This window comes from Suricata suricatta, chromosome 12 (assembly GCF_006229205.1).
Source record: "Suricata suricatta isolate VVHF042 chromosome 12, meerkat_22Aug2017_6uvM2_HiC, whole genome shotgun sequence".
Taxonomy (NCBI): Eukaryota; Metazoa; Chordata; class Mammalia; order Carnivora; family Herpestidae; genus Suricata; species Suricata suricatta.
Genome location: NC_043711.1, coordinates 7276157 through 7288901, shown reverse-complemented (window position 1 = coordinate 7288901; position 12745 = coordinate 7276157). Strand labels below are relative to the sequence as shown.

Genomic DNA, 12745 nt, shown 5'->3' with positions numbered 1-12745 from the left:
CGGCGTGGCAAGGCCCCGCCCCGCCGCAGCCGCGGAGGGATTTGGAGGGGTCGGGGCTGGCCTTGCGGGGGTGTGAGGTCCACCCGAGCCGCGTTGCCGGAGTGGCACCCGGGCTGGCCGTAGGCGCTCGCATTCTGGGTGCTGATCACCGCCTGCTAGGGGTGCCCGACCCCACTAGCCCCACCCCGGTGGGGCCACCGCACCCTCTGCAGAAGCGCCCCCACCAGGCGCGTCCTGCTCCACTCAGGTGGGCCTCATCGAGTGGGCCCGGAGTGGGCGGGGCCGGGCGCGATCAGGGAAGTGGGGCTGGGCTGGGGCGCAATGGAGGCCCGGCAGGTCCCGGGCTTCTCTAAGCTCCAAGAGCTCCTGGCGCCGCCGTGTCTGGACCCTAAGCCGTCCCAGGCGCCCCCTCTTCAGCAGACACCAAGGACTCCAGGATGCCCCAGACTCGATGGCAGGTGCGTTAAGGAACGGCCCCTTCCCCAAACCTGAGCCAGTGGTCAAGGGTCGGGACCTGTGGTTCCTGGGGTTATCTAGCGGTCACGGTGTTAGTTACTGGTACTTAAAAAGAAGAAGTTCTGGTCCCCAGAGATCGTCGGGGTCATATGGGGGTCGGAGGCCATGCAATCCCCTGAGCCCATAGCTCTGAGGACCACACAGGTGCTGCCCACACTGTCCCTTGTCCCCAGGTCCTTCTGGCCTGCTCACCAGGACTCCGTCTCGGCCCTGCATTTTCTCCAAGAAACTGGAGAGGGGCTGGTCCAGCGCCTTGCCCAGGACACCCAAGCCCTGGGGGCCTGCGGGGAGCCGAAGACCTTGGAGTCTCTGGGACCCTCACCTCTGGCAAGGGAGGCTGAGAACATGCTGACCCCAACCAACCAGCAGTGCTGCAGCTGGGAGCCCCCTGAGACTCCCCCAGCCCCCTCAGCCCTACCCCGGAGGAGGCCCCGGAAGCAGTCAAAGCCCCACCAGGGCGCTGACAAAGTGGATCCCGGGTTTGAGGGGGTGACCCTGAAGTTTCAAATAAAGCCGGATTCCAGCCTACAGATCATAGCCAGCTACAGGTAGGGGCTGGCCAGAGGAGGGCGCCCTTTGTGCAAGTCCTAGTCAGAATGGTGGGGGCAGGGACCTCGGGCAGCTGCTGGCAGGCGCCCACACCAGTCCTACTTTACAAATGGCTCATCTCTGAGCGAGACCTCAAGCTGGTGCCGGTCCCAGCCCTGCTGCTCTGATCCGGCTGCGTCCTGGTCTGTGAGCATAAGTCATCTTTTTTTTCTTGATGTTTATTCATTTTTGAAAGAGAGAGAGACAGAGCAAAAGCGGGGAAGGGATAAAGAGAGGGAGACACAGAATCCAAAGCAGGCTCCAGGCTCTGAGCTGTCAGCATAGAGCCCGACTTGGGGCTCGAACTCGTGAACCATGAGGCGGCAACCTGAGCGCAGGTCCTCTTTAGGAGGTGGGCCTGACCATCCTGAGGGCAGCCGCTACTGTTATGTTGTTCAGTAATGTTAATGACTACCATTTGTTGGGGACACCAATAAGAGGTAACAGGCAGCACTTGATGTGTATGGGCTCATTGAAGCTTGTGAATCCCATTTTACAGATTTGGAAACTGAGGTGCAGAGAATGAGATCACTTGTCCAGAGTCACACAGTGAGGCCTGGGGAGAATTAGGATCTCAAACTGGCAGGCTGGCCCCAGGCTTCCTACCTCTTCCTATGATAATCATCATCATGATTATTACTAATGAGGGGCAAGACCAGGCCTTTGAGGCCTCAGATGCCTCCTTGGGGAATGCCTGAGACCCTGACAGTGAATTGTCATTGAGGGGCACTGCCCCCGGACGAGGCACAGCTCCCCCTGTGCTAACTCCTATCTACTCTCCAGCCTGGCCTGCAGTAGCCGCCCCCAGGGTCCCTCCACAGGCCCTGCCGGGGGCCCCGAGGCCAGCTCAGGAGGCAGCGAGGCCCTGGGTGAGTCTGGAGACATGATGGCTATAAATATTTGCAGGGGGAGGCAATTTCCCATCCTCTCTGTCTCTCTTCCCGTCCTGCTACCCCATTTAGAACCATCCAGAAGGAGTCATGGTGCACCTCCCTCCACTCAAGCTGAGTCACCCCCACCCCCAGTTTCCTCCTCTGTTTAGCTTTGCCATCTGTCTCCCTTCCTGGCTTTCCCTGTTCCTTAGATCTGGTAATACCCGGGGTTGGCGCAAAGCCGGGGGGGGGCACCTCCTAGAGACTCCAGCAACAGACCCCAGCTGCACAGGCCTCCTGAGCTCAGACTCTTGGCCCCTGTGCCCCTTACCCTGGCCTCTGCCCCCTCAGGGCCCCGGTGCTGTGCTTCCTGTAGGACCCAGAGGACCCCACTCTGGCGAGATGCTGAAGATGGGACCCCCCTCTGCAATGCGTGTGGTATCAGGTCCTCAGAATCGGGGAAGTGCGGATGCTGAGCCAGCGTGCGGGACTGGGGGGAAACACCGTCGGGAGAATGGTTCCCTCGTGGTAGTTTCTGGGCCCCTGCTGCATCCTGATGTCGGTGTCTTGCATCCCCACCCCACCCCCAGGTACAAGAAATACGGCACCCGCTGCTCCAGCTGCTGGCTGGTCCCCAGGAAGAATGTCCAGCCCAAGAAGCTATGTGGCAGATGCGGGGTGTCCCTGGGCCCCCACCAAGGCCCAGCTCAGGAAGGGTAAGCCCTTCCGCACCTAGCTGGGCCCATCCGGACTCAGTTTCTCCAGGGAGGAGATGGGTCGAAGCCCTCCTGGGAGGAATGGGGGAAAAGCTGGAGTCTTCGGGGGTCCAGCCTGCCTCCTCTCTGCTGCCTCCCATTCAGGGATCCCAGGTGGAAGACCCAGGCCTCAGGCTCCAGAGCCCCTGTCTCGGGGGGCCCCTGTCCCCCCTCTTGGCCCCTGGTCCGATCAGGGTTGGCCGGGCCTCTCCTCAGAAAATGTCCTCAGCAGTGACACTCATTGTTAACAGCAATAGCAATAAAGAACAAATCTCTGAGAAAGAGCACTGTGGCTCGGGCCTTCTCCTGCAGGCCCCCCACCCCGGGCATGTGGGGGCAGGTGTTTTCTCATTAGGGTCTGAGGGACACGCACAGCCATCTCTACAGGTACCAGACCGCCCCGCGGGGAATTAGCCACGCTCCCCGCAAAGCCCCATACCCGGCGATAGCCCCCACATGCAGAGACAGACAACACAAGTAGCCGGACACACGCATGGGGTGCCTGTCTGGCTCAGCCGATGGCGTGTGCGATTCTTGACCTCAAGGTTGTGGGTTCAAGCCCCCACGCTGGGTGTAGAGATTACTTACAAAAATAAGATCTTAGAAAGAGAGAGACAGGGGCACCGCCTGGGTGGCTCAGTCGGTTGAGCGTCTGACTTCGGCTCAGTTCAGGTCACGATCTCACAGTTCGTGGGTTCCAGCCCCACATCGGCTTTAGTGCCATAGGAGCCTGTTTCAGATTCTCTGTCTCCCCCTCTCTCCGCCCCTCCCCCACTCTCTCTCTTTCTCTCTCAAAAATAAAAACGACAAGATAGTGTGTGGGGGCTGACACACACACATGACACATGGACAATCCCACACGTGCTGACACTCACGTGAGACACGTAGGCCACACGCTGGACACACGTGCACTGATGGTCACACATCTGACAGACACACATGTCTATATACGCGGGACACACATGTCGACACACAGGAAATACACATAGATGACACACAGTGGCACACGGCCACATGTAGGCACCACGGGCCCTTTATCCTTTCCCGGAATGTCACCTTCCTGCGTCTCTAGGCATACCAGCCCCTGCTGTGTCCCCCTGCTCCTCTTTCAAATCCCTTCCCCCCACCAAAGTGTGTCCCCAGCCTGAAGCCAAAAGCCACATGGGAAAGGAGGGCCCTGGCCAGACCGCAGGCCTGTCACCATCACCAGGACACACAGGACACTAGTGCTCACCGGGAGGAAGGGTGGGATGCAGCCAGGGTGGGGCTGCCGAGAAGGGACCCCTGACTCCTTGGGTACTCAGCTCCGAACCCCTTCCCAGCCGGGCTCCCCTTCTCATGACTTGGGGGGAGGGGCTCAGCCCCACCCCACGAATTCAGAGAAGCCTTCCTTGACCACCCAGTCTAAAACAGACACCCCATTCCTGTGCTATGTCAGGCTCCAGTTCAGCTCCCCACTGGTCTCCCTTTTAGAACCTACCAGAATTAAAACAAAACAAAAACAAACAAAAAAACCTACCAGAATGTCCAAGTCTCTACTCTGGGGTTATTTCACTCACTCCCTGACCTTGACCATGATTTCAGAGGTCGAAGGCCACCTCTGTGTCCCTGACCATGACAGGCCAGCCCAGTGCCCAGCATGAAGCTCTGTGGGGACACACACTTGAACGCACAGAGGTCTCAGACCGTGTGTGAACTCATGGCTGGTTTTACCCACTTATTCGGCATTTACGGACCAGGCCCCAATGGGGACGCTCCATGGGGAACAGAACAGAGATCCCTGCTCTAGTGAAGCCAAAATTCTAACGTGATAGTAAACAAATATCCAATTAAATATCTAATAAGTGGCAAGTAATGATTGGTGCTGCAGAGAAAATAAAGTATGTAAGGAGATAGGAGTTGGGGGGCGCTACCTTAGTGGCCGTCCTCACTCACAAGGCCTCTCCGACATCTGCATAGAGAGCTGCAGGACTTGGAGATGAAGACAGTCCAGGCAGAGTGGATGGCAAAAGCAAAGGCCCTGTGGCAGGCAGGCTGACCTTGTGGGACCCCAGGCCGGTGGGAGCGGAGAGAGGCGGTTAAAGCTGTGTGTGACAGTAAGGGCTGCACCCTGCGTGTGTGTGCCTTTTTGCCTTCTGTACCCTGGCTAGGCCTCTAGGCACTCCCCCCACCCCCAGCGCAAACCCCCATTTCCTGCTCTTACCTTTGCTCAGGAAATATTTGCCTGGGGGAGCTGGTGAAGGGGGAGCTGTCCAGGACCGCTTCCTTCTCTCAGGCTCTGTTCCTGCTCTAGAGGGAGGCAGAGCCGGCAAGGATGGGGGGAGGCTCAGCTGTTCTCTCCTTATGCTGCGGGGAGGTGAGGGAGATGGTGCCGGGCCGTGGGGGTGCAGCTGATACCTGCTCCGAATCAGGATGGGCAGTCAAAAGGCATGGTCGGGGTAAACTGAGACACTGTGGACGGACACGGGATGGAGGAGGCATTGAGGGTGGAGGCAGGGATGCACCTTTTAACAGAAGGGACATCTTGGGGGCTGACGCTCATAACTGCAGCCCCTGTCAGCATTTACTCAAACTGGCAAGGCCTCAGGACAAGAGACCAATGCCCAGACCCCTGGGAGGGACCTCCGCCCATCCTGGGAAGGCGGCCTCAGCTCTTCCCGGAACCAGGCCTGGGGAATCACCTAGCTCCCACCCCCTCCCACCCCCAAGAGTTTGCTGGGTTAGAGGGCAGCAAGCTGAACGGAAGAGATAAGGGGTAGGGAGCTGGAGGAAGGAGTGCAGTCCCCACCCCGGCCCAAGGGTCAGCTGAGAGCAGGAAACGACAGGGACAGAGCAACCTCCATGCCACACCTCATGAAGGCCGCTTGCACTGCGCCTGACACGTAGTAGGCCCTCAAAAACAAACAAGCAAAATCAGTTCCTGCAGGAATATCCCTCGGGGTTGGCCTCGGAACCTCGGGCCTCTTGCACATCGCAGACTGAAGCAGACGGATCAGAGTCCTTTATAAAAACTTTATTGGGGAGCAGGGTAGAAAAAGGGGGTGACGCCCCTGGAATTCAATAAATAAATGAATAAATAAATACGTAAATAAATACATAAATAAATAGAACAATAAGTAAGCCCCCCCTGTGGCTTTGGGGGGCGTCCCCCGGCCCGCGGGGAGAGGGGAGCGGGCTCACGCTGACGTCAGCTGGATGGCAAAGACCTCGCCTCCCGCCTGCGCCTCCGCGGTGCCCGCTGCCTCGGTTCCACCTTCAGCGGCGCCCGCGCTCCCTCCAGCGCCGCCGCCCGCGCCGTTGAGACACACGGCCTCACCAGAGCTTTCGGCCTCCTGCACGTTATACTCGCCCTTCTTGCAAGCGGTGGACTGCACGTAGAAGGCCAGGCCGGCGCCGGCGGCCAGCAGCGCCGCGCCCCCCGCCGCGCCGCCCACGGCGACCCACAGCCACGGACCTGCGGGGTGGAGATCCTCAGAGAGGGTGGACCGGCTCAAGGCTCCCAAACCCAGCCTCCTCTTTTCTCTCCCCACTGGCATGAGGTCAGACCTTACCCCCGCCCCATTCGCCCCCCCCCCAACGCCTGGTAGGGAACCCCAGGGAATTCACAGCGCGGGGTAGGGGATAGGAGAAAGCCCCGAAGGCCCCGTGTGCCCAGACCCCGAGGTGAGTCATCTCGGCATAGGATAGAAGCCCCTAGCCCCAGAGATACCCACGAGGCAACCGACTCTTCTCATCCCCAAAAGGATGAGGGTGGGGGAGACCGAAACAATCCTTCACCCCGGAAAAACCCGGATATACACGAAGTGGGGGGAGGGGATCTGAGTGGGCAGCGCCCCTCACCTGCATCCTCTGCTCTAGGTCCCTCTCCAACCCCCCTTCTCCAGAGCGACAGTGCCGGGCGAATTATTAGATCAAGCCCTTACCGCACATAACCGACCCCAAGTTAATAACCCCCTTCCCACAGCCATCACAGCCCTTGGGGGGGTCCCTCCATTGAGCTCCAGGCTGCTCCCTCTCCCTCCACCTCCCACCCCCACCCGCCATCGAAACCCCACTCGTCAGGGCGCCCCTGATTTCCGCCCTTGCTCACTTCAGTCTCATCTGCGGGGAAATGAGAGGGACACTAGGACCGGGTCAGGGGCACCAAGGAGCAGGCCACGCCCCCTGCAGATGCCCTCGCCCCGCCCCTCCAGCTGCCACTTACCAGCCACGCGCACTGTGATGCGCCGCGCGTGGCGCCCATGCGCGTTGGTGGCTGCGCACTCGTACTCGCCGCCGTGGCTGCCCATGGCGCCCGCCACGCTCAGCGTGCTGTTGTTACTCGACAGGCCGATGTTGGGCGCCCCCGGGGGCGCGCGCCAGCTGATCTGGGCCGGGGGCCAGGCCTCTGCGCGACAGGTCAACGTGAAATTCCCACCTGGCCGCACGCCTCCGGGAGGCGAGGCTGCCAACTCGGCTACCACCGGGCGGTCTGCAGGGGACAGGAGGTTGGAGGGGCCGGTCCAGCCACTGACTTACTGACTGCCACCCAACCACAATCAGAGACAGGCAAGGCTCCTGTCTCCCACCAGACGTACCACCCCCTACAATCGGGCTGTCATCAGCACTAAACTCCTGTGTCCTGCCTCACTGAATGCGAGGTGGGGACCTGCACCAGTGTCCTTCTGACCTTAGAGCTTGAGGGGGGCCCCACCCCCACCCCTGGCGCTCCTGTTCCCTAGAGTTTTTATTACCCTCAGGTTTGGACGAAGAATCAAAGAATCAAGAATCGTTCCCAGGAAGGGGAATGAGGGAGGTGCCTTGAACTGTCCTAGGCAATCCTACTGCTTCAGGTCACTGTTTTGGGGACTGAGTGCCCTCTATCTGATGCTGCTCCCACTCACATTCCACGCCCACGGTGACAGTCCGTGCGTCCGTGCCATGCGTATTGGTAGCCAAGCAGCGGTAGGTACCCGCATCTTCTCGGGACACGCGCAGCCGCTGAGGCCTGGGCACGCCCTCCCGGGAGCAGCTCACTTGTGGGGAGGGGCGACCCCGGGCGGCGCAGGCCAGCGCCGCAGCCTCAGCCCCTTCCAGCCACGTCTGGTGACTTGGGCAGGTGGACTCATCCATTTGCGGAGGCGCTGCAAAGCAGCCATGGGAGGCATCAGGGAGGGGTCTGGACCCCGGGGCACCCTTACTTCCCGCCAGCCTGGGCCCCGCTCACACTCCGTGCTCACGGCGACTGTCTTGACCATGGAGCCATGCCTGTTGGTAGCGTTGCAGATGTAGATACCAGGTGCCAGTTCATTAGAGATGCTGGGGACACTGGGACTAGGGTCTGGAGGTGCCAGTGGCAACAGCAACCCATCACTGGTGCCCCCTGAGCCGATGCACTCCACGCGTGGCTCTGGCTTGCCATCCACCTCACAAGAAAACAGCTGCCCAGATCCTTCCACCCATGTCCAGTTGCTGGGGCAGCTGAGCTCCTCAAAACTGGGGCCATCTGGGGAGCAGAAGGTCACACAGAGACTGGAAGTCAGGCCAGGGTTATCTTCACATACCCCATCCTGCCCCGTGTTGTCCCCACTCACATTCCACAGTGACAGCCACATTTTTGGCTGCAGAGCCTCGAGCATTGGTGGCTTCACAGCGGTAGGTTCCTGCGTATTCCCGAACCACACGCAGCAGGCCCTCCAGGACCCTGGCCTTCCCAGAGTGCACACAGCTCACCCTCGGCGGCGGGACCCCATGGGCCACACAGCTCAGTGAGACCTCTGTTCCTTCCAGCCATGTAATGTGTTCTGGGCAGCCCACGCTGTCCAGCGCTGGGGCGTCTAGAGGAAGATCTATTGTTTGGCTTGAGGTTTGGAGACTGGCCTAGTGTCTTTAGACCTTCTTTCCGTCCAAGGGCGGCCACAAAGGGTTGGGCAGGCACAGTGATACTGAACCAAAGAGGTTTCGAGCTGGTTGAGCTGTGAGCTGTTTGGGGCCCTTTTTCTGACTCCTACAAAATGCCCACAGGACCGTCCCCAAGTCTTTCACCTAAAATTTGTTAGAAGACTTGGAGAACCCCCCTTTCCAAGATTCTGTCCAGATGCCACGCCCCAGACCCTTATGGACACATCAACTTCCCCCCCTTTCCCCAAGATCTTTCCCTAATCCCACTCACCAGCGCCTTCCCTTTTCCAAAACCTGCCCAAAGGCACTTCAGATCCTGTTCCCACTCTTCCTTGGAGGCTAGTTCCCCCTAGACCCCAAGAAACAGACAGAGATGCGCATGTGCACCCTCACTCACACTCCACCGTCAGCGTCACATCCTTGACTGCCTCGCCCTGGTTGTTGGCCGCAGTGCAGCGGTAAGTGCCAGCTAGGGCGCGAGTGACTGGACCCAGCAGGCCCAGTGCCAGGACTGCCCCGCCGTCAGACCGTGCGCAGTGCACGGAGGGCGCCGGGTTTCCTCGGGCGTCACAGCGCAGCGTCTGTTCTGGGCCCTCCGGCCACGTCCAGCTCCTGGGACAATCCGAATCGTCCAGCCGAGGTGCATCTGCAGGCAGGGGTGCAGGATATAGAAGAGCTAGACATGGACCTTGAGGAAACTGCCGCACTTCCACAATAGGGCCAGGGACTGGACAGGTCCTTGGAAATCACGAGGAGGCGAGAGGCTAAAGGCCAACTCACATAGGACGCGGAGTTCGGCGCTCTCATTCTTGCTTAGGGTCTCCCCGTCCACCTTGAGAGTGGCATCACAGAAGAAGCTGCGCCTGTCGTCGTCCTCGGTGGCATTTAGCTGAAGCTGGGCGGGCTGCCCTGGGATCACGGCTGGAATTCCGTCCAGTGTGACCAGGACTCTGGCCCCAGGTGTGCAAGTTACTGTCACCACCTTCCCCTCGGGGATGGTGGGCTCGCTCAGGGTCAGGACCGGCGCCGGGAAGCCTGGGATCAGGGCACTGGCCGTGAGTTCACTGCCCACGCCCCTCCCGCGGGTCGAGGCTGACCCTTATCTACCCGAACCCTCTGGGCTCTGCCGCCAAACTATGGGTACCGCGCTTCGCCCCTCGGGATGCTCAGGCCCCGCCCCCTATCGCCCCGCCCCCTTGAGGTTGTCGCGCTTCGTCTTTCAGGGGTCCTCGCTGGGTTTTCGGCTTTCCCCTTCCGGCGTCTCAGATTCCGCCTCTCCAGCTCCTCAGTCTCTGTCCTCCACCTTTCCCACGCCTTAAGGACTTTCGGACCACGCCTATTCCGACACTAAGGCCCCGCCCACTGTTTGCCCCGCCTTCCCGTTCATCTGGCTCCTCCCCCTGAGCCGCACGGGGTCCGCTTCACTCCGTCTTACTGTAAACAGTCACGTTCTCCCGGGTCTCGCGGCTCTCGCCCCCCAGGGTCACGTTGCAGACCAGCTGGCTGGCGCCCTCCTGTTCCGCACTTGCTGTGGCTGTGGCAGTGGCCATGAGCGCGTCCCCCTCAAAGGTGATATTGGGACTTAGCCTCTGATCCCCCAGAGCCAGGTAGACCCCGGCCTCCGAGACCGGAAATAGCTCGTCCAAGGCGCAGCTCACGGGTCTTTCTGAGCCCACTTCCAAGAGTCGGGGGGCAGCGAGGCGCGGGGGATCCGGAGACAGGGCTGGGAGTCAAAGAACAGCTTGAATTTATGTAGCGAACACTCAGTGTGTCCTAAGCGCGTTCCATGCCCATCTTTTTTTTTATTTTTTACAGATTTAAAAAATCTTTTTACTGTTTATTTTTGAGAGACACACACCGAGTGTGAGCAGGGGAGGGGCGGGGAGGGTCAGAGAGAGCTGGAGACAGAATTGGAGGCAGGCTCCAGGCTCTGTGCTGACTGTTCCGACGCGGGGCTGGAACCCACGAACCATTAGATCACGACCTGAGCCAAAGTCTGGCACTCAACCGACTGAGCCACTCAAGCGCCCCTGCACCATCTTAATCGTATTATCCTCAAGGCACATAGAGGAAAACGACGTACAGCTGTTGCATGTTGGAGTAAGGATTATAATTCAGATTTCCCTGCCTCCCAACTTCTTAACAGTCGCCCGACCCCTTTTCGTCCCCTTCTTGCGACACTCACTCACCGAAGGTTCGGAGCTGTCTGGGGGCGGAGCTATTTGCAAAGAGCCCCAGGCCGTGCGGCCGCAGGTCCAGCTCCGCGCGGCAGGAGAAATTGGCCCCGTGGTCCTCCCTTCGCGCCAGGACCGTAGCGGTAAGAATAGCGCCCCGCGCTCGGGGTGGCTCCCCAGCGAAGCTGCGACGGATGAGCTCTTGGGCGCCCCGCAACAGGGTCAACGTGAGGCTCCCACGAGGCCCTGCGCCCGGGACCCTACAGCTCAGGGTAAAGTTCTCGCCCACCGGCTGCCAGGCAGGCAGCGGCACCAGCTCTACACGATCCGGCCGCTCTGCAAAGGGGTAACCACAGTTTTTGGAAACGCGGAGGCTTAGAGGGACGTGGCGTGGAACCGAGGGGCCCAGAGAGGGAGTGCGTGAGGATCCAGAGGGTGGAGCCCGAAAGGGAGGACTCTGTGACCCAGGGGGCGGGGCTTGGAAGGGAGTTTAAAGTAGTAGAGTAAGCGTGGCCGCTGAGAACTCACGGAAAGTGCGAATGAGCCCACGCGCCTGCAGTGTGCGCCGCGCGCAGCGGAAGAAGCAGACAGGCTGGGTCTCCGGCTCACGGATGTCCACCAGCTGCCGCGCCAGCCAACGCAAGCCCCTCTGGGTCCCATTCCGGCGCAGCGAGGTCTCCAGGCCACCGCGCTCAGGTCGTGGGCAGTTAGTGCTGCAATTCAGCCACAAAGATCCCCCGCGCTCCACGAGCGCCACGCGGGGCTGCAGGTCCGCCCAAAAGGGCTCCTGCGCGACCGCTGCCCAGGGAAACGTGGGCTCAGCCTGGGGAGCCACTTTCCTGGGATCTTAGTGCCCCTATTCCAATCAGGGATCCTCAGGGAATTAGCAGGCGGCAAGAAAGAACTCAGGAGTCCGGCATGCGGTCCCGGCCTCAGGTTCGGAGGCGCACTCCCAGGGTTCAAACCTCGAGGGCGTCTCTGGGACATGGCAGCGGAGACCCCCCCGCCCCCCCCCGCCGTCTCCAAGGTGCCCATGGAGTGATGGGAAAGCACGGGGGGAGGGGGAGGGGATGAAAGATGGGGTCTTTGACGCACACAGCGACGATGGGAGGAGGGGACCTCGTGTGGAGGAGGAAAAACGAACCGGTTCTCAGGATTCTTGCCGGAGAGGGGGAGACAGGTTGAGGCGAGGGCAAAGGGGAGGTGAGACTGAGTCGAGCATAAGTGAGAACCTCAAACCCGGGAAAGAACACAGAAGGCTGGTCTCTTGGAAGGAACCGCGGTAACAGCTGAGGGACTTGGTTGCCAGGGCTCCGGAGGGAGCGGGAATAGCTCCTCTGAGTCACGGCAGTTGGGGAGATCGGGTCTTTCCGGACCACGAGTGAGGAAGATGTCAGTCCGTGGACCAGGGTGCATAACAGAGCGTGGGGAGGTACCCCAGAAGGGGACAAGGGAGACACGGGGTATCCAGGGCATGAGGTTGGATTCGGAAGAGCACCCAGGATCTCGAAGAAGAAGGTAGGGTAGAGATCTGGGCGAACGAGGAGTCTGGAAGCTGGGTCTCCAGTGTATGTTGGCGGGAAGAGGGATGGAGCGGGGGAAAGGCCAGGGCTCGAGGTGGGGCAGAAGCGTGGGAGTGGAGCGAGAGGAGGGCGGAGCCGGGAAAGGCTTGTGGCCGCTTATCTGGTCCGGGAACTCCGCCCCCACCCTGTCCACCCGGAGCCAGGACCCGGCTCTTACCTGAGAGGCCGAGGAACCCCAGGCCCAGGGCAGCCCAGAGGCCGAGCAACGCCCGGCACAGCCCTGGCGAGGGCCCTGGCATCGCCGCCGCCGGGGAAGCGCAGGAGGCGAGGAGAGCGCGAGCGCTGAGCTGGGCTGGAGGACAGCGCGGCGGGTGGGTTGTGGAGGAGGCAGAGTTGCGTTCGGGGATTGGTTTAACGTTGGTAACTTGGTTTCCAAG

The 12745-nt window shown here is 60.6% G+C and overlaps 2 protein-coding genes across 3 annotated transcripts; one reads left to right on the top strand and one right to left on the bottom strand.

The window, feature by feature from the left end:
• The first annotated feature begins 321 nt into the window (after positions 1-321).
• Positions 322-2993, top strand: ZGLP1 (zinc finger GATA like protein 1). The gene is made up of 6 exons (XM_029916579.1): positions 322-458; positions 690-1064; positions 1888-1973; positions 2328-2421; positions 2567-2692; positions 2837-2993. Exons 1-6 carry the CDS (start codon positions 322-324, stop codon positions 2964-2966), a joined length of 948 nt encoding a protein of 315 aa, XP_029772439.1. The 3' UTR covers positions 2967-2993.
• A 2735-nt stretch (positions 2994-5728) lies between these two features.
• On the bottom strand, positions 5729-12739 carry ICAM5 (intercellular adhesion molecule 5). 2 transcript variants are annotated; one of them, XM_029916375.1, is made up of 11 exons: positions 12526-12739; positions 11314-11583; positions 10801-11121; positions 10047-10334; positions 9392-9646; positions 9009-9257; positions 8305-8547; positions 7938-8216; positions 7615-7854; positions 6936-7202; positions 5729-6185 (listed from the first exon to the last, which is right to left on the bottom strand). In XM_029916375.1, the coding sequence occupies exons 1-11, from the start codon at positions 12605-12607 to the stop codon at positions 5908-5910; spliced, it is 2772 nt and encodes a 923-aa protein (XP_029772235.1). In that variant the 5' UTR covers positions 12608-12739; the 3' UTR covers positions 5729-5907. The 2 variants fall into 2 exon arrangements, with proteins under 2 accessions (XP_029772235.1, XP_029772236.1); XM_029916376.1 differs by lacking the exon at positions 8305-8547.
• Between the last annotated feature and the right edge of the window lie 6 nt (positions 12740-12745).